The sequence below is a fragment of the Rhinolophus sinicus genome, chromosome 3 (assembly GCF_057876585.1).
Source record: "Rhinolophus sinicus isolate RSI-liver-muscle chromosome 3, RSI-T2T, whole genome shotgun sequence".
In the NCBI taxonomy this organism is placed as follows: domain Eukaryota; kingdom Metazoa; phylum Chordata; class Mammalia; order Chiroptera; family Rhinolophidae; genus Rhinolophus; species Rhinolophus sinicus.
The window spans coordinates 87,884,478-87,911,794 of NC_142503.1; the positions used below are offsets into that span (position 1 = coordinate 87,884,478).

A 27,317-nucleotide genomic window follows, 5' to 3' on the forward strand; every position below is an offset into this window, starting at 1 on the left:
GGTAGGAAATATTACTTATTTTTACTTTTTACTTACTTTTTACAGATGAGGGAGCTGAGGCAAGGTCCCAGTCAGTAAACGTGAGAGACGGGATTTGTCCCAATGCTCCCCACCACATAACCAGCTCTTTTAACTGCTACACCCAACTGCCATGCGCAGACTTATTCCAGGAAGTGCTGGGCGACATGGCAGTTATGCTGAGATTTAGTTTCACTATGGGTAAAGACTTCTAAGCATTATGTGCGAGGACTATGGTGATCAGTGCTGATCACCAGCAACCTTTCCCTCTCTCTCTCTATAAAATAGCTTTATTGAGATATAATCACATACCATAGAATTCACCTATTTAAAGTGTACAATTCAGTGTTTTTTAGTATATTCAAAGAATTGTACACCACAGTCACCTTTAGAAGATTTTCATCACATTCAAAAATTAGTACTCATTAACAATTCTCTCCTCTAGACAACTACCAATCTACCTTCTGTCTCTGTAGATTTGCCTATTCTGGATATTGTATGAATTCATACAATATGTGGTCGTTTGTGACTGGTTTCCTTCACTTAACATATGTTTTCAGGTTTCATCTGTATGGGAGCATATAGCAGTACTTCTTTTATTTTGACTGCCAAATAATATTCCATTGTACCACATTTTATTTATCCATTCATCAGTTGATAGACATTTGGGTTGTTTCCATCTTTTGGCTATTTTTAATAATGCTGCTATGAACATTTGTGTAGAAGTTTTTGTGTGAATGTATATATATTGGGTATATATTTAAAGGTAGATTTACTGGGTCATATGGTAATTCTAACCTTTTGAAAAATTAAAAAGAATTGCTAGCCTATTTTCCAAAGTGGCTGCACCATTTTACATTCCCAACAGCAGTATATGAGGCTTCCAATTTTTCCATACCCACACTGTCATTTGTTATTATCTGCCATTTTGATTATAGCCATTATTGTTTTTGATTTGCACTTCTCCAATGAGTAATGATGTTGAATATATTTTCATGTGCTTATTGGCCCTCTGTATATTGTTCAGGGGCCAATATCTATACAGATTTAGAAATATCTATACAGATTCTGTGTTTATTTTTAATTGGAATATTTGTCTTTATTATTGAGTTGTAAAAGTTCTTTATATGTTCCAGATACATGTCCTTTATCAGGTGTATATATGACTTACAAATATCTTCCCTCATTCTGTGACTTTTTTCTTTTCACTTTTTGATGGTGCCCATTGCAGCAGAAAATATTTTATTTTGATGAAGTCTAATTTGTCTTTTGTCTTTTGTTGCTTATGCTTTTGTCATAAAATCTAAGAAACTATTGCCTAATCCAAGGTCACAAAGATTTATGCCTATGTATTCTTCTAAGAATTTTGTAGTTTTAGCTTTTACAGTTTTAGCTTTACATGTAGGTTTCTGATCCATTTTGAGTTCATTTTTATATATGGTATGAGATAAGTGTTCGACTTCATTCTTTTGCATGTGAATATCTAGTTGTCCCAGCACCATTTGTTGAAAAGACTATTCTTTTTCTCCATTGAATTATTTTGACATCCTTGTCAAAAATCAATTGACCATGAATGTGGGAGGGTTTATTTCTGGACTCTCATTTCTATTCCACTGGGACATATCTATCCTCATGCCAGTACCATACTGTTCTGATTACTCTAGCTTGGTAGAGTTTTAAAATTGGGGCGTGTGAGTTCTTTAACGTTGGTCTTTCTTTTTCCAAAGATTGTTTTGGCTATTCTGGGTTCCTTGAATTTTCATATGAAGCTTAGGATCAGCATGTCAATTCCTACGAAGAAACAAGGTAGAAATTTAATGAGGACTGAATCTATAGATCAACGTGGGGAGTATTGTCAACAATGTTAAGTCTTCAGATCCTTGAACATAGGATGTCATCAGTAACTTCTTCAGTAATCTTTTAGTCATTTGGAATTTGGTGTGAGCTTCTTTGGCTTCTGACAGCAGTAAGCTGATGAACTATCATGTACTTGATTTCTAGTGTCTGAGAGCTACCTTGGGAAACAGGCCAAGGCTGGGGTAATAGACTCTATTTTCTGTCACTAGGAGCTACCCACAGACACGAAGACTCCCTGGCCCTCTAGTTCCTCCCTGACTTGTAAAAGCTGAAATAACTCAGACTTCACAATATGAAGTTCCACCTTCTCTTGTTTCTGTTTTGCTCTCAGTTACTACATGTTAAAACTACATCACACCAGGGATTAAACCAGATTCTGTGACTTCACAAGGGTTCTTGAAGTTGTCAAATGGAGTGACCAGCACTAAGTTCTCAGTGACTGCAGTGAAGTGAAATAGCATTTTTAACCTCCCGCAAATTCAGAACTTTTCTGACAAAGAAGCCACACCATTTGTTTTGGGCAAAACTTCCCCAAATCCACTTTTGGAAATGTGAGGTGTTCCTGAACACACCCATCGCTCCTTCAAAGTATCCACCTCCTTTGATGATTTAGAACCAGCCTGTGAAAGGCATACATACACTAGTGTATGAGAGAGAGTCAGGAGATATAATTTGGCCTGAAGCCAGTCAAAAAATGTGTTAGTTGCATTCCACAGTCTGGGTCATGGGGTAAGACAAATGATCCCATCTGGCCTTAGACCTATGGAGCTCCTACGAGAATGCAATGGCTTTGTCACACAATATAATCTTGTAATCCTCAGTCCATCTGTGACTGGTCTGCTTCTCCAAAGGGGAGAAACCATTGCTGCTTCGTGTTGGTTTGTCATGTGTTGCCCACCATTTCTTTGCTTCGTAGCCCCAGAGTCTTATTTATTGGGGTCTTCTATGTGGGCAGTTGGTCTGCAAGTATCTGACATTTCACCTGCTGTGAAATGTGTTTTGTTTTGTTTTAGAGAGGTCTTTCCCTACGTTCACAGAACACACTTAATATAAGCAAAAGTATGTCGAGGAAAAGAGACTTCCTGAAGTTCCAAAAAGCACCCTACCATTGGACCAAGAATTGGCTTATTTTTCTAAAAGGAAAGAAGAGTGGCCTCTTTATTATTTACACAGAACATAATTGCATTGTCAACACTGGATAGGTTCATGATTTCTCATCACAAACTTATTTTAAGTACCTTATGTAGAGCTTTTTCAATATAAAGAAAGCTTTGCTTTTCGTTGAAACACCAGTTTCAGGGCCAAATAAATAACATAAGCTCGTGGAAGCAAGTTCTTCTGTTTCCTCTCCTCCCTGTTGCTGAGACTGTGCTAGGTGAAATTTAAGAATCACCAGACAGGGTAACAGTGTGTGGGTAACAGTGAAGCTTTTGTGAAGGAATCAGTGAATTCTAACACGTGACCTGGGCTCTTCCCCCGACCAAGTCAACAAAATGACGTTAGCGGCACCAACAGCACTTAACCGCTGTGGACAACTCTGTGGGAACGGGCTGAGCAGGCCTCTGGGTTTTGAGCTAGAGACAGGGGTCAGAAGACCTTTATCCTTCCTTACAGAGAAATTGACACACCTAAATTGAGGAAGTCAGGTGCTAACCTGATATACTAAGGAAGTCAGCTTGCTTTCTTACCATGGGGCTCATCCACCATTCCTCATAACTCCACCCTCTTTTCTAATGTTTGGCTGTCTTTCTTCTCTTAAAGGAAATGAAACTCTTGTTTATTTCTTCTATAAGTGATGGTCTCATTTTAACCGAGCCATAAACAATTCTTCAAAATGTACTACCACATAGGTTAACTGAAACAAAAGTTGCTTCCGACATCCCAGCATTTCCAAAATAAATGTACCATTTTTCAAAAGAAAAGACATGTAATTTATTATGTGAGGTAGGACAATTAAGTTCGTGAACTCATCCTAGAAAAAGTGCTACATACCTCATTGCTGAATATTACTATAGTCACCTTTGAAGGACTCCCCTTGGGAAGCTATGCACTGACGCCAGCGCCTAGTCTACCCTTAAAGCAATTTTGGAACTCTTTTTCTGGAATGGCCATCGGAGCTGTCGTCGTATTACCCTTGATGTCCTGAATGTCATCAAAATGTCTGCCTTTCAATATTTCCTTTATCTTTGGGTAAAGAAAGAAGTCATTGGGGGCCAGATCAGGTGAGTAGGGAGCGTGTTCCAATACAGTTATTTGTTTACTAGCTGAAAACTCCCTCACAGACAGTGCCGTGTGAGCTGGTGCATTGTCGTGATGCAAGAGCCATGAATTGTTGGAGACAAGTTCAGGTTGTCTAACTTTTTCACGCAGCCTTTTCAGCACTTCCAAAGAGTAAACTTGGTTAACTATTTGTCCAGTTGGTACAAATTCATAATGAATAATCCCTCTGATATCAAAAAAGGTTAGTGGGTAAGGGGGGTGGGGGGTGGGGGGTGGGAGATGAGGGTAAGGAGGATCAAATATATGGTGATGGAAGGAGAACTGACTCTGGGTGGTGACCACACAATGGGATTTATAGATGATGTAATACAGAATTGTACACCTGAAATCTATGTAATTTTACTAACACTTGTCACCCCAATAAATTTAAAAAATAAATATCTTAACCAAAAAAAAGGTTAGCAACAGCGTAGCAACAAGTTCGCAAACTTAATTGTCAGACCTATGTGGTTATTTAAAACCTTAATTTATTGACATTTTTAACCAATGGACTACTTTATAAAAAAAGGGACAGATTGCAGTAAAAAAAAAAAAATGGGGGAAAAATGAAACACCTTTCAGGGTATAGGCTGTGTCCTGGGCTCCTTCTCCCACACCTCTGCACACACACACACACACACACACACACATACACACACATACACACACACACACACACTGCTATAAAATGAGCCTGGCTTTTCAAAATGAGTGTTCTGAGATTCCAGATGTCAATGAAATATAATTAGCCGTGTGTGTCTGTGTGTGTGTGTGTGTTTCCATAGTAATGGAATGATTTGCCTTATAAAGTATTTTCCAAAAAGAGTAGGAACATGCTGACATTTTTTCTTCCTTTCTGCTCTGACTTCAGTCAGGCAGAACACCTCTTCAGTGAGCGTTACAGCTATCAAGATTTCATTCCAGCTTTCTGGAAACATACAGTCTCCAGCCTGGTTCTCAACCATGGCTAAGATCACCGTCACCTCCTAAGAACTCATTTAACTTGCATATACCCTGCCTGTCCCCACCTCACAACTACTGAATGACAATCTGGAGGGTGAGTGCCTTGCCCAGCCCATAAAGCACTTTTTGTACAAGTTTGGAGAAGGTTTGGTAATCTCTCAGCGGGCACTTCTTGGCAGGTGGGGTACAAGCTGGATTTTTGCCCCAGTTTAGCCCTGTGTCCAGGGGCTCTGCAACAACCTACACAGCCTTACTTGGTGGCCCTGTCGGTCATTTTAAAAGTTGTCCTGTTGGCCTGTGCAGTGGCAGTTACTAGTCTGTAGCCTGGCCTCTGCAATGCCTTGCTACTCTTGTTATTGAAGAGTAGGGGGGACTCAGGGGAGCATTCCTGTGACAGAAGCCTCATAAGCAGTGGCAAAAGACGGGAGGAGTCTTAGGGATGCATTCATACCAGAAAAAAAATTGTTAAATGCTAAACCAAGAGAAAAGAGACTAGGATGCCAAACCAACCTGTAGGAGTCTCCGGAAAGAGAAAGGGATTAGCAGGACATGATATAATGGAAAGAAGGGGAAAATAGAGGAGGAAGAGAGGTAGGGTGGTCATTTGAATGCAGACAGGAAGGGGACATTGGAAGGAGGAAAACCTTCAGGCGAGTTTATGAGAAGAATCTGGCTTCTCTGCTCTTCCAGCAAGCAGAACTCAGCCTGCAGTGGTCCCAGCCCCTGTCCGGAAGAACAGCCCTCCTGTTTTAAGTTTCCCCAAACACACCAGGTTTGACCAGCTGAGCAAGTGAACTACTACTTCAGGTACTGATCTGTCCTAAATCTCACATGTGGCTTAGTGATGCCTGAATTCTTATCCTGGGAGACCCTCCCTTTCCAGTGACATGTGCAAATGAGTTTTAATTAACATGCGCGTCCCCAGTCAGCCACAGGTGCAAATAACTAGCTATCTGACTTTTTAGAGTATTGAGAGGTGGAGAGGGTGTATGCAGGAACTTAGGTCTGTCTGTCTACATGGTCTTGGGGGCAGGGAAGGGAGTCCTATAAAGGCAGAATGTGGGTTCTCTGAAGTCAGGATTCAGAAGGAGCTTGCCTTCCCAACAGAAAGGCTGCAGAAAAATACCAAAGTTTCCAGACCTCCCTATCTGCCCAACAGTCTGTTCTGTTTGTTTTTATCTGGGTCCAGGTCAGGGCTAAGATGGGCCAAGCTCTCTAGTGTTTTCGTTTTATAGTGCAAATGCAAACATCTTTGATTTGACTTAGCAGGATGTTTTTTTTCAACTTGGTTATCTATATTAAGCAGATCCTTTTTAATGGATCTTTAAAATTCATAATATCCACATACTTGACAAATTTAACAGCCATTTGTTGAGTGTCTCCAAGTCATATGGAGCCATAATGCTTAGGTATTGGGAACAGGAAGATAAGAGCAGTGTTTTCTCCTGGCTGCAGAAAGAAGCTCTCGTTCTCTGAGGGCAGACTCAGAGGTGGGCAGAAGTGGTGACACTAGTGAAAACCTTCTCACACTGCAGTGTGCCGCCGCTTTGTTGACCAGGGGATTAGAAAATCAGAAACGTGTTAGGACTAAATCCTGTAGTTCCTCCCTCCTATAATCACCAAGCCCAATTATTATTAACAAATCTCTCTCTTTGCTCTAATATATGTGTAACATCTTGCAGCTCAGAAACGAGATATCGAATTGAAATCATTTCCTTCGTTCACTAGCGCCCCAAGTATCGCAATTCTGGCGTAAGGAATATAAACAATTAAGCAAGACAAGGAGTTGGGGTGTTATCTCCAGGAGGGGGAAATAGTGACACCCCAGATGATTCATTTTCCGCATTCATGCAATCACAAAGGCGCAGTGAATGCTGGTTTCACATGGAGGCGGCTGGCATACTGCATCAGCCATTAAAGGCACAGAGCCGCTTAGCTGAAGTTTATCACGATCATTCAGCCATTGCCTAGCAACTTGTGAAGGCTATCAAGGAGCTCTTTGTCCTCAGGCCTGGCAAAAGCAGTCCTTCACAGATCTCCTTATCAGCGTTAGAACATTTATTGGGGGGAAAAAGGGCTTCCGTTGAGCCAGAGATTCCTGCACATTTAAAGATACCTCCTTCCTATTTTGTGCCTTCTTCCAAATGTCTTAAAAAGTTGTTTCCGGAAGTAGTTTTTACTAAAGCCTTTGGGAAACATTCCAACAGAATTTCCTCAAGATGTCCCATAATCCTTCTATTGCTTCATAATCTGGGCTAGCATTGAAAAACACAGACCTGGGCTCGTGAAAGTATATCTTCTCAAAAGTGAGCAAGGCTGACATTTCCACCCTCTTAGCTAGGAAGGGTCACCCCTTCAGATGTACAAAATATAAATATGCCAGGCTTCCTGCTTTGAGTGCCCCTGTCGTCACTTCTTCAGGGAAGGAAGAATGATATGGTTGCTCCCTCCTGTTGGGAAATAATCCTGAATATCATGTTGGAAGAAGGGCTGGGCTTATTGATTCATTCAACAACTGTTTAACACTTTCCACGTGCTAGGCACTGTAGAGAACAAAACCAGGCACCGTCTCTCCTTCATGGAGCTGCCAGAATTCAGTAATTACCCTGGGTAATTATGGGGTAGGGGTGGATCTTTTATCTGTGTTCTCTCCTGTGTTTCTCTGGAACTCATCTTCCCCTGCATCGCAGCTGGCTCTGATTTAGTTTAAGACCTTGTCATTTTTTGCATGGATAACCCAAAACTGCCTCCTGACAGGTCTTCTTTCTTCCAGGCTCATCATCTTCCAACTATCTCCTGCCCTTCTATAAACCCCAACTTTAATTATGCAGATCTCCTACTTCATCGTTCACTTGGTCCCTGTTAATACCAGGAGGAGGAACCTTACACTCCACAGTAGGGCATTTCTGGCTTTGATCGACGTGACCACTCCTAGATGCTCTCTACGTCACCTCCCTTGCTCTTCCCAGCCCCCATTCCAGCTGTCCCCGACTTGTGATTACTGAAGGAAAAGACACTTACTTCCTTGGGCCTCTGAGGCTTGCAGCCACCTTTCCTTTACCTCGGAACCCTCCTCCATTTTCACAGACTGCTTCCTCCCCTGACAGTGATCCCCAGACAGAGACGGGCGTGCCTGTTCTGGGGCCATTATCACTCCAGACTTGAATGTTCTTAGAGACCCTCTCATCAGCAAGCAAGCAGCTGCCAGAGCTGTTGAATGTTTATTCAATTGAATTATCTTTTCTGTCTTTGACAGACAAGGAAATGAAAAGATGTCTTATAGGACTCCAGCAAAGTTGTCAAAGAGTAGGATGAGATCAATGGAAATAATAAAATTCAGGCGTAAACACATACACACACATACACACAAACACAAAATGGTTAAAGCAGACTTACAATTCCCTATCCTGGAGAAAAAGTTTCACTGCTTTCCATAGAGGTCACATCGTAGCCATATACCTAGTGTAACCTAGAGAAGCACTTACCCCGGTATCCCCTCTGTGAGTCTCATTGCCTGAAATTCTACAATTAGAGATTTATTTCTTAGGCTCTTAACATGTGTATCTCTGAAAATATTAATATTCTCTAGAGAAGGCAACACCTCAGCAATAATAGATTTATCTTATCCTTTCCCGACTATAAGATAAAGGGAAAGATAACAAGAGGTCACAGAGGCCTTAAGGGGAGGAGTAGTGATATGAGAAAATGATGCTTCAGGAAGAAAACGGACAGCTTCACACTTTTCCCTGGAATTGCTCCCTGGCTGAGACATACTTTGTATTTGTCTTCAAATAGATTAGACATTAATATCTGCAAACTATGACTCATTTTTACTGATGATAGAGGAAAAGGAAAAGGATTCGATATTTAGGGGGCGTTGGTAATAGAATTGTTATAATTTACTTTCCAAGGAAAGACATCATTGCAATTGTATAATAAAAGTTATTTGAAACTAAGCTTGGTTCTGTTGAAATATGCATATGAATGGAGACAGAAGATTTGATAGATGATCTCTAGAATTCTCTGTGATTGTCTAGAAATGAAATGATGGGTAAATCATGTGAAACAAGCTTATCTTTGCAATGGATCTCCTTGCTATAGCTTCTGCCTTGTTGCTTATATGAAAATTACCTCGATAAAGTTGATCATGATTGATGGTTATGCGAACCAGCTGAACAAACCTATTAGGGAAGAGGAATCAGATGTGAAATAAAGGATCACTTATTCAGGTTTGTCAATCTGCCCTGGAGTCATTTTTCTTAACATGCTCTGATAGAGAATGTGCTAAGTTATATATAAATCATGATAATCTCTAATGGAAAAAAGCAGCATATACTTTTTGACCTGATGGAATGGTGTACTTCATTCCATCTTAACTGCGTTGATTAAGTGTAATGTGAAGGAGAGACTTGGCAAGTAGCTGATAAACTAAATCACCATAAATTGCTACATCTCCCCCTTCCCAAAGCTCCTACCCCCCACCCCACACACACACGCACAAAAGAAGTGCCAAAAAACCAGGAATAATATTCAGGATGGTTTTGAGATTAACAGAGTAATCATTCACCTTCTACTAATCCAAAACTCTAACTGGGATTTGTGTGGGTGGCTCTAGACTAAAATGACCAGGATGTGGGAATCTCTACGAAGCAGGTGTCCCCTTTTCAGCTGCTGTTAAACAGCAGTCCTGGCTCACTGGCAGAGCTCAGGACCTGAATTTGAATAGACTGAAGCCTGTAGCAGGTTACCTTTGTTGGTACTTCCTTCAAATTCACAAAGCAAAGTTTAGGTGTGCAGCCTCCTTTCAACGTGGTTTACTCCTCCATACAGTTGATGCTTCTATGCAGTATAGGTGTGAGTCAAAACACCACGTAAGATTCTACTGCTGGTGAATCACATTTGGGGAACATAGAGTTTGCAATTCCATCCCAGCTTTTCAAAAGAGATTTGGGGAAAAAAAAAGATTATATATTTATGAATTCAAGGAAAGAAATATCATAGTGGGCCAAGATTCCATATTTTATTCTATGGGGAGCTCTTAAAGCCCAATGAGCTTATAAGAGGTCTGATCTCCTTTCTTCGGCCTGCAGTCCAAGTTAACATAACAGTCTATTGTTGGTTCCAGCTATACACAGTAAGGTCTGTGTGCTTTCATGCCTACTTGACAGCCTTTACCATGTGACGGAAAAAGGCAGAACAGTCAGAAGTAGAGTTAATGGTCCAGTAGGAATTGCTGTGCACCAATTAGCAGTGTGCGCATTATAGTTGGGGCTGCTTCTGATTTAAGGTTCGGGCCATGGTAACTTTTCTCCTAATCAATGTAGAAGCAAAAACTGTAATACAAACATTGCCTTCTCAGCTTCCTTGGTACTGGGTGGTGTTAGTGTTCTAGAATCCTTGAGAGAGAGAGAGAGAGAGAGAGAGAGAGAGAGAGAGAGAGTATGCTTGTTCTTACCATGTTTTCACTTGGTCTAATCAGCAGTCGCCCGTTCACTACTAATTATAACTCATTCTTATTACCTCTCAATGCAAAGAGCATTTCTTTGGATTGTGAAGAATTCGGACTTTCAGGAAAGAGGTCTCTGTTGTGTGTCAAGTACAAATTTACAAAAAACTTTCATTTACTTCAAATAAAACTTGGTTTTTATTTTTATTTTTGCACCTTGGGCTTCTCTTTATGTTTCTTTCAGGCATTTTGTTCTTTCATGACTGACTCTAAAGTTTCTCTATTTCCAGAGTGAGAGTTAAACACTATATATAGCTTCATAATGATCAATAGCTCAGACAACAGCTATAAATAACATTATTGTGATAGTTCACCTATAGCTACCCAATGTCAGATTAAATTTTTAAAGAGGAATTTGGTGGCACAAATTAGTGTATATTTCTGTGCTGCACAATGTATTTTAAGATTATTTTAAGATTGTGTTTATTCGTTTGCTCCAAAGGGGAGGTTTTCTTTATGTAAAACAATTTAACCACCTTTTATTTCTCCTTATCTTTTTACACTTTGTCCATTTCTCTGTAAAAATAAAGAATGGGAGGAGGGATGAAGTCGCTAAAAGCTAAATGATAACAATATTTTTGATAAATTTTGCCTTTAATAGAGCTCTTGGGCTTCCCCTTTGCTCCCTCCTCCTGAAGAAGAAAATCGGTATAACAAAAGTATTTTATGCCTTCTTTTTTATAACTATTGACAATGGTCCTAGGATGATTTTAGTGTTATGATACATGATCACACAACATATGATGGTGTATTGATGTGTATATATGTATTTTAAACCTTGCACCACATCCGTTCATTCTTGCCTGGGATAACTCAGCATGATACCATGACCTTAGTTAGTCCTGTCTCTGACTTAGCATCCCAGATGTGCCCACCCACTCTGCCTGTCACTCAGCCTTGCATGTGTGCACTGTTCCAGGTATCCACTGTGACAGCGTGTGTGCTGAGGGACGCTGGGGCCCCAACTGCTCCCTGCCCTGCTACTGCAAAAACGGGGCTTCGTGCTCCCCTGACGATGGCATCTGTGAGTGTGCACCAGGGTTCCGAGGTACCACTTGTCAGAGAAGTAAGTGCTTCCTTAGGCAGCAGTTTCTATCTTTTCTTCTCAGGGCACCGTGTACAGAATTATTATCTCTGTCCCACCTCTCAGTTCATAGTGATGCTCTGTTGCGGTCAAGGGCAGAGGAGAGTGTCATAGATCCCATTGTCCTTTTGCAGAGCTGTCCTCAACAGCACTTCCCCAAGAGCTTTTTTCCTTCCAACCTTCAGGACTAACTTAACAGATGGGGCTTTAGCCATTTTGGGGTTTCATTGTCTCATTGTCATCATCACCAGGATGTGTGTCTTGATCCTGCCTTAAATCTTGCAAATGGTGTTCCAGAAATCCACTGACCTGTAAATATTTTATTCAGCAATTTTGGCATTGGCCTTACTTCAATTACTAGAAGTCAACATCAGCCAAACCTTGCGGCAAATCAAGCATCCTACTTATAGTCTTAAAGTCAGTGCTATGGGGAAAATAGAATTGCAGAGTTAAAAGTGGGCGATGTTGACATTGATCAGTAGAATTTTTAAGATAGGAAATGATCCATGAGATTTTACTAAATCTTTCCGTAAATGTAATCAAGAAAGGAATATACTATAACTAAGTATAAGGCACATTATTCTAATTCTAATTACTTTTTTTTCATTACGAGCTCTATGTAGTCATCTTATATTTAAATCCAAATAATGTCTTGGGAAGAACCTACTTATTTAGCATTTTTCTTATTCACTTTTCAGTCACAATCACTAACCTGGACCATGTTGAGGGGAACAATCTTTTAATTCTGACTGTAGATCTATTTATTGCCAGTAAAGACTCTTAAAGAATAAAAGATCAACACCTGGCTTGAGAGTATTTATTTGGGCCTTGTTAGAATTTAGTGTTTTATTTCCTTCCTTCATTTATTTGTTCAGCAAAAGTTCTTCAAGCCCCTGTTCAAACCTCAAGCTAATTGGGGCTATAAATGGGAAAATAAAGAGGACTAAGTCCTTTGCCTACCCTCAAGCAATTCATAATTTAGTGACTTCTTTTCATTATTAAAAAATATCCTTGTTCCTTCGGTGGTGATTGTTTTATACTGGGAAGGTTCTCAGTATCATTGTATATATAAAAATTTTTTTTTTACCCCAAACTTGAACTAGATCTCAATGTGGATTATGAAGGAAACACATCTCAGAAAAGATAACCGTCATTTCCATTCTGTTTTCAGTCTGCTCCCCTGGTTTTTATGGGCATCGCTGCAGCCAGACATGCCCGCAGTGTGTGCATAGCAGCGGACCCTGCCACCACATCACGGGCCTGTGTGACTGCTTGCCCGGCTTCACAGGTGCCCTCTGCAATGAAGGTAAGGCACACAGGCCTTTTGGAGAAAGAGGTGTTGATGAGCAAGCCCCATGCAGTCTGTCCTCAGGCTTCCCAAGGACAGGTCTTCAGCTATCAGCTATTCATGCCTCGGGTACGCTGTGTTTGCAGCTTCTGTAAATATGACTTTGAGCTTTGAAAAAGCTGGCTTGCCACTCCAGCTTTATTCTCTGAGCGGGGATCCTCTTCAGTTTTAATTGGAAACAGCCTCTCATGAAAAATCAATATGAGGAAGGATTTTGACTCCCTGAGCAAGAAGTTATAAAATCAGAAATGTGATGATGTCTCCTGCTTGTGATGCGTTAATGAAAGTGTTTGACTTCATGTGTTTGCACAAATGAGCCCATTCAGGATGAAGGATGCTGTCGAGTGGCGGCAGCTACGTACTAAATAGGCGACTGGGTTGATGACCTTTGAAGTCATTTCCTGTCCCAGGAGTCTAGGGCTCTGTGAGATGAGACAGTAATTGTGAATTACTGACCTATAACTTATTCACAGTGTGTCCCAGTGGCAGATTTGGGAAAAACTGTGCAGGAATTTGTACCTGTACCAACAACGGAACCTGTAACCCTATTGACAGATCTTGTCAGTGTTACCCGGGATGGATCGGCAGTGACTGCTCTCAGCGTAAGTCTCATTTGAGAATAACTGATCAACCATTTTTATTTGTTTCTTTTCACATTCTTTAGGATTGAGGTATGAGTGGTTATATAATCAAGAAGAAAACATATATGAATAATTATAAGATACATTATTTTAATTTTTAAATGGCTTTCTTTCCCCATTAAGAGCTCAATGCAGTGGTCCTATATTTAAATCTCAGCAATGACTTGGAAAGAACCTAAATAAATAGCACTCTTGCTTATTCACTTTTCAATGTGAATCTGTAAAATGGGGGTCACATAGAAAGTCTGTTCTAAGATTCATTCCAGACCTCAAGTGCCAGCTATTATTTTCTCCCTGTTCTCGGGAAAAAAATGGTTACACCATGATGGGAGACTTTTTTTTTTCCATTTTTAAAATTACCTCAGATGTATTTATCGTCTTCATTGGGCCGTAGTCCATACTGGGTAACCACATATCCTTACATTACTATTACACGGATACTTTATCCGAGGTTCAGATGGCCCTTCAATAGGCAGTGACCCTTCAATAGGCAGTGACCACTAAGATTTAGTTTAGTTTTTTCAAATCTAAGATTTTAAAAAAATCTTAGATGGGATCTAAGATAAATTAAGATTTAGTTTTATTATTTTCTGCTTTTTCTAATTAAGAATTTTTATAAGTAAACTAATGCTTACATACAACTGGGAACCTTAACATTTAAAACAAGCCTCTGGTGACAACCCTGGAATGGGGTAACAAGGGTCAGTTTTAGAGATCAAAGAAATGAATTGCATGACCTTGGGTCACTTAACCTCTCTCAAGTCACATAATTTTTTCTATCTGACTTCTGCTCAAACATCCTCTCCTCGGAGAGGCCTTCCTTAAGGGAGCAGCTTCGTCGTTCTTGTTCCCTTTGGTCAGCTTTTTGGGGTGTTTTTATTTTTCATAGTACTTACTACCATTGGTTTTTGGGTTGGCTGGTTGGTATGCCAGCCTCCTCTACTAAAATAGAAGCTTCCAGAAGGTAGTGTGGACTTTGTCTCATTCTCTGCTCTCTCCTATTCCCTGAACAGTCCTGGGCACAGAGAACTGAATGTGCATTTCTTAAATAACTAAACCTGTAAAATTGAGATGATTTCCACTCTGCCATCTGTGAACGGATGTGCGCATCAACAACAATGGCGGCTGTCCCGGTCCGCATTGCCGTCTGGGTTTCGGTTAGACTGGAGCAGTGCGCTTTCTCAGTCCCGATGCTCACTGCTGACCTCTGACATGCAAGGAGATGGGGAGGGGTGGGTGGAATTGGCTCTGCCAGGGGCTGGCCTCTGAGCTCTAACAGCGCCCGCCATGTGTGTTGCCGTTTCAGCTTGTCCACCCGCCCACTGGGGCCCGAACTGCATCCACACATGCAACTGCCACAATGGAGCCTTTTGCAGCGCCTACGACGGGGAATGTAAATGCACTCCTGGCTGGACGGGCCTCTACTGCACACAGAGTAAGCGGCCAGCCTGATGAGCACTCCCCCCCCCCCCCCCGCCCCAATCTCCCTCCTTGGTCCCCAGGGAGCCACCCCAGGCAGCACGAAGCCTCACCCTTAGCATGTACGGGCTGAGCGCACCAGGCATTTCTGGCATTGGAATGTTTCACCTACACCATGACCTCTAGACATCTAAATTCTCTAAACGGGGAAGAGTTGCCATGTCCTAAGTTTTCTGGTATCTGTGTCATATCAGGACAGTGAGGTGGAGCAGTGCTACCCATAATGCTTTGTTTCTCCCCTCTTCTCTAACCAGACCCTATTGGTATGAAGCAAGCTCCCTATGGTGTATTCTAACAGCACAAAGGCTAGGATAAGGGACAGTGATCAGAAAGTGGAAGTGAAGGTGACAAGCCTCACTGCCTTACTTCACGTATGCTCTTGGAGAAGAATGAGTTCAGTGGTTCTCAAACTTGAGCCAGCTTCAGAATCACCCCGATGGCTCAGGAAACAGACTGCTGGCCACACTCCCGGAGAGTCTGATTCAGTAGGGCTGGGCTGGGACCTGAGAATTCACATTTCTAATAACTTTCCAGGTGGTGATGCCTCATGCTTTAAGAATCACTAGTTCTTTTTTCCCTTTTATATCGCATCGTGTCCTAACTATTTCTTCTTCTATGAGGTGTTTAGCATCAGAGGTTATACAGAATACTCCACAGCTGGCACCACTGGGGATAAAAGACTGTTCTGTACCCTCTTGCCTTCAACTGAGTAAAGGAGATAAGACAGGAAAGCATGTATTATGGTTCTCATTAATAATAATATATAATTTTAAATCACAATAATAAGCTGTGAAAGAAAGATGGGTCTGAAACTTGGCAATTCTTGTTTAATACTAATTAGAGAACATAATTAGAGAATAGGCTGAACAAGTCTTTTGGAATGTTCTAGAAGGGGTATAGACCTTGAGCCATGATTTGAAACGAAGAATTGGCAAGGAGAGAGATTGTCCCAAGCATATTCTACCAAGATTGTATATATTCATATAAAGGTTTTTGAGCTCCTTAGAGAAAAGTACTTGTAAGTTATTGCTTGTAATTCCAGAATTAGCACCCGTTTCAAACAGAGGAGCTTTGTAAGTGGGAGTAGCACAGCACAGTGGAAAGAACATGGTGTGGGGGGGAAGACTCCCTGCATTTGGATCATGGCCCCACCATCCTGCCATTTGCTGGCTGTGTGACTTGGGGTCTTCCAGTCTTGGTTCCCATGTGGGGGGGTAATAGCCACCCTTGCAAAGATTCAGTGAGAGGATGCGTGAGAAGGATCGGGCACAGATTAGGTGCTAAATAAGTACCTACTTATGGCAGTGGTGATTGTGCTGTTCTGGCCTCTGTGTCTGCCTCTGTTTCCTGAAAGTTGAGCTTTCATTAAAACCTCCCTATAAGAAAAATGGCAAATAAAAGGGACATGGGATACTTGGAAACAGCCATTGAGCTAGCCTGCATTGAAGCTTTCTTTATTCCAGAGGGCCCCGAAACACTCTTGAGGGCAGCTGCTGGCCCGTGAGAGTCACTAGGGCTTGTGCAAGTCCTCAGCACAAGAGCGCTTCTGCTCTGAGTCTTGAAAATTGTGCAGCAGTATGAGGCTTATTGCTTTTTCACAAAGTACCTGTGAAGTGCAGGGATTTTTGAAGTTCAGCATTCTACCCCACATCTCGGTGAAGGAAATAATATTATCTGAGTTAGTTATAGATACGGTAGACAGGACTAGTATCAGAGTTGGAAATGGTCTGTACTGTAAGTAAAAGCATACATGTAATTTTATAATATAAAGTACTCATTTCAGTCCACATAATCTGAGTCCAGGATTCAAGTAGTAGCGTAAAAGAATGAAAGGAAATGCCCCAGACTTTTGCAGGGTGGGGAGATGCCTTATTAGGAGACACTAGTGTTGTCTCCAGGGAACCCAGGATGGTTAAACTGCCAGGTATGGGAGCGTTCTGCCTCCTGCTTGTGAGTTACAACCTCCTGGCAGGCGCCCCATCTTGAGACTTTAAAGAAGGCTTTGTGACAAGCTGAGACACACAGTATTGTCTTTATTCACTCTCTCTTAGCTCAAGGTTTAAACACAGCCATGCTAGAGGAAAGAGCTGTGTTTCTCCTCAGCAGCCTCTTGACCCCTGCTGTCCCTTCTTGCACAGGATGTCCTCTGGGGTTTTATGGAAAGGACTGTGCGTTGATATGCCAGTGTCAAAACGGAGCTGACTGCGACCACATCTCTGGGCAGTGTACCTGCCGCACTGGGTTCATGGGGAAGCACTGTGAGCAGAGTGAGTATGACAGTATGACGTTCCTAGATGGTCTTTCTTTTTTTCTTCTTCTCTAGAATCAGCTTTCCTAGATAATTGAGAGTAGTAAGGCAGAACTCACAACTTTGAAGTTGTTTCAGCTGATAGCTGCTCACCAGCGCGGTTGACTTCCCCTCCCAAAGACCTGGCTGCCTTGGGATCCTTGCTGGCTGCCTTTTCTCTCAAAAATTTTCTTCTGAGTAAACTACTCAGTGCTCTGGGTGGAGGGGGCATGACCATATGACTGAAGACAGAATTCAAGTTTTCCATCTGTTCATCCTGGCTCCCTCTTCCCTTCCTTACTTTTGGAACATGGCTGCTCAGAGCTTTAAAAGAGCCAGTCAAGCTTTCTTCATGGCAAAGGCAGAGCCTGGGTCTCACACAGAAGGAGACTGCATTGGGTGGGGCCAGGCTAAGTGTGCAGGAGTCAGAGAGGCTGGAAGCCCAGGGCTAGCCTCACTATGGGTGAGCGAACAAGTCCATGAAGACACTGCCATCCTTTGCCAACTTTCTCTAGAAAGTACTTTTATACTGTTTCTGCTAAAAACTTTCATCTTAATCTTCACAACCTTCAAGACAATATATTGCCTTAAAATTCTGTTGTAAAAATCCCATCGTGGGAGAATACGCTCTGTTGGAATTACCCATCCTTGGTTTATCCATTTCCACCTCACCAGCTATGCTTCAGCTTACAGAGTTAGGAGAACATTTAGTTTTAGACTGAGTATTTCAGATTAGTTTATTGTTCTTTTCCTCTGTGACTTTTGGTGTTCAAGAGGAATAAATAAGGGCTTATAGCTTATGGGGCTCACTGTCTGATCATAATAGCAGAAAAAGGTATAGGAGATTTCCCTGCCACCAAAATGTCCATTCTTGGGAGTTACGCGGCTGTAGGAACAGTGTGGCCTGGAAAGATTGATCAGCATAGCAGGATGTTGGCAATAAAGCATCAGTCTCCCTGAACCCCTCCAGCACCTCGCAGCACCACCAGACAGCGTGGTTGTCTCAATCTTATGTGCTAAACCCTAGAATACCTTTGCATATCCTCCTGCTTAGCAAATATAGCAAGTGACATCCAAGAAGCAGCCTAGACAGAGAAGGCCCAATTTCAGTTTTGCTCCATTAGTTCATTTAATCATGAAACGGCTACTGTCACACAGTTGCCTACACACTCCTTTGTGTATATAAGTATTTTGTGTGTGTATACAAATGTCTAAACATGTGTGAACATACGTATATGCAGAGAAACCAGAATAGCCTCCTAACTGACTTTCCCTTGAATGGCAGACTGGTTATGGTCTTATTAAATAAAAGCCTCTTAAGTGCTTCCATGATTACTCTGAACATCAAATTAAAATGTCCCTATTTTTGGAGACTTCTCCCAGTGCTCATTTGTAAGCAGAAAGCCTCTGTTGGACAGAGAAATCTGATAATAATAGCACATTGCCCCCTGCTGCTCACTTTACCAAAAACATCAATCACTGTTTTGTCATGATTTTTAGATGTAACGTGCCTATGCTATTCTTTGAAATTCATGCCCAAATTTAGTAAGACTACATCATAAAAACCCCACTATTTCAGTCTCTCAGCCTTCCACCTGCAAATCCAAACTTTGAGCCATTCTGTGGTAAGTGAAGTTCTTACCTAGAAAATTGACAAAACTTGCCCCCTCCCTCTTCCCCTACTTCCAGCTAATCCAAGTCAGAATGCGGGAGGGTCCCTGAACCTACATAAAAATACACTTGTTCTCAAGGAAGCATTTCTAGTTTATACTTTTTGGTCGGGTCCCCTTCCATCTCACAGTTTGGCCTGGTGCAATCATCTCAAATTGCCCCAGCGATGATCCTCATCAGTTCCTTTGGGACGCCACAGACTCTTCTACACACCCATCTGGGAAGTGGGTACATAGAAGCTGAAAGTGCCAGGAGCTGTAATGAGGGGCTCAGTCTCCAGCCCTGTATCACCTGGCATGTGCATCCCACTATGAGTCAGGGAATGCTGGCCAGCTCCGGAGCACCCTGGGTGGTACAAGTCTGGCCAATAGGGATCCCCTGAAAGGGCTGGCCTCCAGACAACAGGATCATCCAATAAGAGACAGCCTTGCCCCAGATTCCCAAGGCTGGAGAGCTATATTGCACTTTCATTTCCTTCTCAGAGTGCCCTGCAGGAACATATGGCTATGGCTGTCGCCAGATATGTGATTGCCTGAACAACTCCACCTGTGACCACATCACTGGGACCTGTTACTGCAGCCCAGGATGGAAAGGGGCACGATGTGATCAAGGTAAGGATACTAGGAAGTAATAACTACTGCCTCGTATTGTATGACCTCCACCTACCACCCAACATTAAATATTTTCACCTGTGTTATCTGATCTAATCCTCATCACTCTGCAAGGTATCACTGGTCGTTTATTTAGCTGTCAGATGCATGTCTTATTGTTGCTGTCCCGCAGCAACACAAAGTATACGATCTGATAATATCTGACATATGTATATATCCATGAAATCATCACCACAATGAAGATAATGAATATATCCATCGCTCTCAAAAGTTTCCCCATGTCCCTCCCTGCCACCACTACCCCCTAGATCCCAGGACATTCCCTCACTATAAATTAGTGCATTTTTCAGAATTTCACAGAAATGAAATTATACTGTATACTTCTTTGATTTTGTTTACTCGACGTAGTTATTGAGAAATTAAACCATGTTGTAGTGTGTGTCAGTCGTTCAGTCCTTTTATTGCTGGGTAGATTCCACTGCATGGATACACCATAATTTGTCTGCCCACTCACCTGTTGATGGGCATTTGGATTGTTTCCAGTTTTTGGTTATTACAGATAAAGCTGCTGTGAACAATAGTGTACCAAGTCTTTGTATGCACATATGCTTTCGTTTCTGTTAAGTACATTTCTAAGAGTAGGATGATTGGGTCCTTTGGTAGGCATATAGTTAACTTGTTAAGACCCTTGTGCCCATGGTTTTTAACTAGAGTGTGTGTCATAATCACTTGGGAATTCTTGTTCTCTACATGGACGCACCTGGGCAGTTCTGATTCCCGGTGAACGGGGCCTTTGAGAAAATGCTTCTGGTGGCTCGGAAGCATGGTCTCCAGAGAGTTCCTACTGTGTGCTGGGCTCCTCGGTCAGTAATAAGCATGATAAGCATCTGGGGTGTAAAGGCTTTAGAAAATCCATACAGTATTGTAGGTGAAGTCATCTCACACTGGAGGCTATGTAGGTACTCATTTCATTTTCCTTCATAACTTTGACCTGCTCATGATTTATGTTTGACTGTCATAATATAGGAGGCTATAGTCCACGGTCACATCATTATCATGTATGCACTGTAACCACACTGCACTGACCTTGGTGCTCTGTGGTTCAGGGCAGACTGTCTTCTCAGGAGGTCTAGCATTGAGAATCATAAAGTCATAGGGACATTTGAGCTGGAAGCCCCTTCATGAAGGCCAGTTTCCTTACTTTCAGATGATGAAACTGCAGCCTGTGAGCTTAAGGGAAAGTTCAGAATATCTGGATCAATTTTTTGTTGTTGTTGCCAGGTTTCTTAACTCTTAATCCATTCCTTTTTTTTTTTTAATTAAAATTTATTGGGGTGACAACGGTCAACAAAACTACATAGGTTTCACGTGTACAATTCTGTAATACATCATCTATATATTGCATTATGTGTTCACCACCCAGAGTCAGTTCTCCTTCCATCACTATATATTTGACCCCCTTTAATCCGTATCTTTAGTGTCCTTACTTGATGAAACGGGAGGAAGAACTGTGGAAAGCTGAATTTTGAATGCTAATGAGTAAAATTTTAGGGTGATGTTGTCAGGTATTATTGGGACAGATCTTTCTGTCATAGAATATAACTGCATAAAACACTATCTCCTGAGGTAAAAGGTATTTTCATATCAGGATAAGGAAGATCCTGACCTTGGACTGGAGTTATTCTTGCTTGGAAGGAAAATTGCTTTACTGTTACAAATGCTAAGGGTAGGCATAAAATTAAGTTAGGCTGCTGAGACATTTACGAATGAGTCCCTCAGATGCTTACTACTGTATAGGAAAGCACAATAAAAATCCGATGAAGTATTACTCCCAAGTAATTGTCAGTCATAATCTGGAATATGTGAGAAGCTTCCAAATCCTGCTGTTGTAACTTGGGGCTCCGGAACTCCTGTCTCTTTTTTGAGGCTTAGAGCAGCCTTTCTCTGGGCACAGACAAGCCAACACCATCCGAAAATGAGGCATGTTTGTTTTCCCTTCCTGTTTTGTTTCCAAAAGTTTCCAAATTAACATTTCATGAACTGAAAATATCCAGGTCTTACCACAGTGGGAGATTTTTATAACTAGAGATCAAACATTTATTAAGTACTTTGTCATATTTCCTCACATCTCTTTTTCGCCCTTTTCTAGCTGGTGTTATAATAGTTGGAAATCTGAACAGCTTAAGCAGAACCAGTACAGCTCTTCCTGCTGATTCCTACCAGATCGGGGCCATTGCGGGCATCATCATTCTTGTCCTGGTTGTCCTCTTTCTACTGGCGTTATTCATTATTTATAGACACAAGCAGAAGGGAAAGGAATCGAGCATGCCAGCAGTGACCTATACCCCCGCTATGAGGGTCATGAATGCAGACTACGCCATTTCAGGTAAGACTGGAGCCATGAGAGGCATTTCAGTCCTTGCAAAGTAAGGTTTCATCCTGGTGCTTCGAAACTGGGTGTTTAGTGGTGCTGTCCATTGTTACTGTCAATTCGCCTTGAGGCAATTTTGTTTGGAAGAGATATGTTGTTAGAGATGTGTTTTATAGGTTAACAGTAGTAAAATCATCACTGTTGTCTTCTATGAGGGTTTTTTAATTAGATTCATTATGTGGTTGCTTTAGACTTTGGGAATTTCAACCTGGAAGAAGCTTTCCTGGGCACCCAGTCCCAAGCTTTTGTCATTATGTGGGGGGCATGGAGGAGAGAGGAGAGGTGGCTGTAACTTTACCAAGGTCATGGAGCAGACCAGGGATGAGGACCAGGTCTTCGATCTCTGGCCTTGGGTTCTTTCCATTGTTCCTTTCAGCCTGTCCCTTGGCCAACAAGAATGATTAACTGCACAGCAACCAAGTTACATAAGAAACAGTTTTGCTTTTAGTAAGATCCAGGGCAGTTCTTTAAGAAAACTCCTTTGAATTTTCCTTTCTGTCACAAGTCCCCATAAAAGTAAATTTTTTAAGTGACACGCTCAATCATCAGAAGAAGTAACCACTCAAACTGAGGTGTTTGGAAACTTAAAATATTTATTAATTTTTCGGCAATCACTGAAGGATTTCAAGGGGGTCACATGTTTATAAACACACTGATTCCGGAGGAATACATAAAGTAACTGACTTACTTAGTAGTACCTTTCTAGTGCAGAATATTGTGTCAAGAACTCAAGTGTATAAAAAAGAGGAAAGTGACAGCAAAAGTAGCTTCAAAGAAATGCCTTCCCAGCTTGCACAAGCCCCAAAGCAAAGAGCAGTTAGTTACCTGTGTATATTTTCACACTTTTCAGGGAGGCAGGTAGGAAGGCAGACTCCTGCTGCTTCTAGCAGCTTTGCTGAGTATGCTGAGCAGGAGGGTATTCTGCCCAGCTTGTGATGTGGAAGCAGTCCAAACATTTGTTCTTGTTCATTTGCTTCCCCTTTTTCCTCTCAGATTTTTCGGGAGTCTTAACCGTTTCCTCCTCTTCTTGCAGAAACCCTCCCTCACAGCAATAGTGGCAATGCTAACAGCCATTACTTCACCAATCCCAGTTACCACACACTTACCCAGTGTGCCACGTCCCCTCACGTCAACAACCGGGACAGGATGACCATTGCAAAGGTGAGAAGAAATGGCTCACACCGCTGAAGGTGGGCAGGGGAAAGAGGAAGGAACAAGAAGGTATCTAGGGCTGCTGTTTGCCAGATGCCGTTCTAGGGACTTCATATCATTTATTCCTCTAAACAATCCTGTGTGTATTAGGATCTCAAGTTTAATGACAAAAAAAAAACTGAATAGTGGGGAATTTAAGTCACTTCCAAACATAGCTCCCCAGCTAGTGAGTGAGGCAGCAGTGATGTAAGTCGAGGTCTCCATGTCTCTACGATTTGTACTATTTCCATTGCACCTCTTTGGAAACAAATGTTTCTAATAGTGCATGAGGTTTTAAAATAATGCCTCACAGCAGACCTACAGCCGACTCAAGCCTGGGTAAAATTGCCAAGTGTGTCTTTTCTGACCACCTGTGTTGTGCGGGGCAGCCTGCGGGGCCTCTGGTCCCGCTCCCCACATAAGAACGCAGGACATGGTGAGGCCAAAAAGGAACACCCACGGAGCCATAGGTAGGGGAGTCATACCACTATAGTCTCTCTGGCGCCCGGGCGAGACACACGCAGTAGTAGCCACATGATACTCAGTCCTCCATTCACTTCTCTGCCTGCCAACCAACCAACCAATCAGCACAGCCCCGCAGTTACATCAGTAGCCAATTGGCTAACCGGTTACAGCTGATGGCTAACCAATCACAGTTGATGGTCATTCACTACCCGAGCCAGCACCTCCCCACAGGAGGCCGAGAGCCTGGAAACTGCTCTCTGAGACTCTGTCCCCACAACCTATCTGCTAGTACCCTTTCCTGGCCACCTGTACTTTCATAACAAACAATAACAACAATAATATGTATTTATTTAGGTTGAACCACATGAAATTGCATTTTTGTAGGTCAATGATCAAATAGGAACAATATGCTGAGCATTTCTAATCATTTTACAAATAGAAATTCATTTACTCTTCACACCAATTCTGTGAATCAAGAGTGATTCTTATCCCCATTTTATCTATGCACAGAGAGGTTGGAGACCCAGGGCTGTCAGACCCCAAGCTGCTTCTGGAGACCACCCAGCTCACCCCAGTTCTCTCCCACACTGCTCTGAAATCCCAAACATTTCTCCCTCCCATTTGCACCCGGATTATATTTCCAATCTCCATGGTCTAGTCCAGCTCTCCATTAGAAGAAAACTAAGCTAATTTAATTAATTCGGTTGCAATTAAGTTAATGCAGCTGGATTTTAATTATAGCGCCTCATAGTTAAATAGCACTTCACATTCTCCAGAGACTTTCATATTCATCATTCCATTTGTTCTCATTCACATTCAGGGAGAGAGGCAAAGCAGATAATCTTATCCTCATGTTTGTAGCTAGGAAAGCTGCTTGGAGTTGCTTGTGACTCATACAAGAGAATACAGTGTTTGATGGGAGAGCTCAGACCAAGACTTTGGTTTTTCTCAATTCAAAGTTCCATGTGTGTAAATCCAAACAAGATCTAATTGGCACAGAGTATGTGAAAGGAAGAAGTTGAGGCAGTAGAGGCAGCAGTTGAGGCCAATGGACATGCACTCCCGCTGCCGGCTGGGTCCCACCAGGCGGGAAGCGCTCATCCCGCCCCCCGTGCCCCCCCCCCCCCCCCCCCCCGCCCCACTCCCACCCAGCCTCATTTCAGGACCAGTCCTTGATACCTGCCATGGACTTACTTTCCCCAGATCAGTGAGGCAGTGCTGTGCCACACTGTATTCTCTTTTCACATCTTGTGTTGTTTATATTTTTAACAGTCCAAAAACAATCAGCTGTTTGTGAATCTGAAAAACGTGAATCCTGGAAAGAGAGGCCCAGTGGTGGACTGCACGGGTACGCTGCCCGCGGACTGGAAACACGGCGGCTACCTCAACGAGCTCGGCAAGTTCCCCCAGCTCCCACCCTGGACAAGCGCCTTTATCTTTAAGTCACCTCAGATAGTCACAGATTTATGTTTGTGCCAAAGCGATCTATTGACAGCATTCACGAACAAACAAAATGATAGACTTATACCTGTCCCAAGTGCCTTATCTATCCAACATTGATTGGGTTTCTACCACGCGCCAGGTAAAATGAGATAAGGATCTCTGCCTGCTTGTAGCTTACGTTCTAACTCTACATGTATTAACTTAATTCTCATAAGTACACTACCAAGTAGGTACTATTATTACCATCATCATCTCCATGTTACAGTTAAGAAACTGAATCATAATGAGGTTCAGTAACTTGTGAAAAGTCTCAAAGCCTATTAAATGGTAGAGCTGGGATTGGAACCTAGTCAGTTCAGTACCAGGATCTGTGCTTCTCTTTGCTCTTGAGGCATACTTGAGGCCCTTTTCCCTTTTAGGTGAGGAGGTGGCGATATCAACGAGAGTATAGTAAGTCAGTGGTTCTCAAGCATTTGGGAATCAGGACCCTTTCACACATTTTTAAAAGGTGGACCCCGAAGAACTTCTGTTGATATGGATTCTATCTATTGATATTTACCATCTTACAAATTAAAACAGAACATTTTAAACAGTCACTTATTAATTTATTTTTAATAACAGTAATCTCATTTCATGATAACATAAGATGCATTTGATGAAAAATGTCTACAATAAAAAAAAAACAGTGAGGAGAGTGGCCCTATTTAACACTTGTATAAACCTCTTTAATGTCAGCCTTAATGGAGGACGGCAAGATTTTCATTTTGTATCTGTGTTCAGTCAGTAGTGACCTCACACTTGGTTTAGCTCCTGGAAAACTCCATCACATACCTGAGAAAGAGAGTAAAAAGTACAAACAATGTTGTTGTATTATGATGAGAAAAGTTTTGATCTTGTGACCCTCCTGCAAAGGGGATGGATTTCCGGGAGCACAGGTGAACTGTCATGATACCCCACTGAGTATATGGTGCCATTTCCAAGCGTGTGCACCTTATTTTCAAGGTGGAGCTTGGTGATATAGTAACTAACATGTATGAGGTACCTTGTTCGTAACAAATCCTTTCATGTGTATTTATGTGGTGGTAAGGTCACCATAAAACCCAGTTAAGTTTGAATTTCAACTAAGCAACAAATACTTTTAATGTAAACATATCCCAAATGTATGGAGCTTGAGGTATACTTATACTAAAAATTATTTGTTGTTTCTCTGAAATTTAAATTTAACTGGCCTTCCTGTGTTTTTATTTGCTAAATCTCGCACCCCCTACTAGGTGGGCCCTTCCATGAATATTGTTTTATTGAAGAAAAACGCTGGGAGGCACAGAGAGGTTAATTCTCTTGTCCAAGATTTCATGGAGAGAAGGGGGTAAAGTGAGGTCTCACGTGGTCTTCTGACTGCTGCCCCTCTGATCTTGCAATGAACACCATATACGTCCAATCATCTGAGCCAGATGTAAGAACCAGTCCCTGTGGCCTCTGAAATCCCTTCTTACTACAGAAATGCAAATGTCTAAGCAGGAAAATAAGTACAAATTCTCAACTGTTATCTGCATTCTACACTGTCATTATCAATAGGATATGTATTTTTGCACACTTACAGTAAAATTATTTATGTAACACACTTATTCACAATACATTTATTTACAATGTACTTATTGGTGAAATTATTTATCATTAGGGAGGCTTTTTAAAAGTCTAAATTACATTAATAATTTAGCTCAAACAAGTACTTGAATTAATACTCAGTAAAATACCACCGAGTACTCCTGAGGGAAGAGTCCTCTGTTCCACCTTCACTACTGTAGTTTGTTCTGATTCCAGAACACGCAGTCACTGCAATGGTCACAAATCTCTGCTTTTTGTCTCAATGAGACCCAAGGGACTGATTGTTAGGAACATAAAATCTTCATTGGAAATTCTGGATCTCCTTGGTTTGTTCCATTCCAAGAGTAATTCTGCATTTAATGTCCCTTTAAAGTTGTTGCACAGAAAAAGTCTTCTCTTACAAAGAACAGAGCAAGGCACATTACAGTTGATGAAGTGTGTAGGTGTTTTAAATGGTG

General features: G+C 41.8%; 1 protein-coding gene across 2 annotated transcripts in view; it reads left to right on the forward strand.

Annotated features, from left to right (window-relative positions):
- Nucleotides 1-27,317, forward strand: part of MEGF10 (multiple EGF like domains 10) — a 155,006-nt gene that overhangs the window by 121,996 nt on the left and 5,693 nt on the right. For both annotated transcript variants that reach the window (XM_074328540.2, XM_074328539.2), the window contains exons 14-22: nucleotides 11,523-11,669; nucleotides 12,859-12,993; nucleotides 13,509-13,637; nucleotides 14,983-15,111; nucleotides 17,294-17,422; nucleotides 19,596-19,724; nucleotides 21,874-22,110; nucleotides 23,189-23,316; nucleotides 25,084-25,207. In XM_074328540.2, the coding sequence (XP_074184641.1) occupies nucleotides 11,523-11,669; nucleotides 12,859-12,993; nucleotides 13,509-13,637; nucleotides 14,983-15,111; nucleotides 17,294-17,422; nucleotides 19,596-19,724; nucleotides 21,874-22,110; nucleotides 23,189-23,316; nucleotides 25,084-25,207 (1,287 nt within the window). The remainder of the gene's footprint in view (nucleotides 1-11,522; nucleotides 11,670-12,858; nucleotides 12,994-13,508; nucleotides 13,638-14,982; nucleotides 15,112-17,293; nucleotides 17,423-19,595; nucleotides 19,725-21,873; nucleotides 22,111-23,188; nucleotides 23,317-25,083; nucleotides 25,208-27,317) is intronic.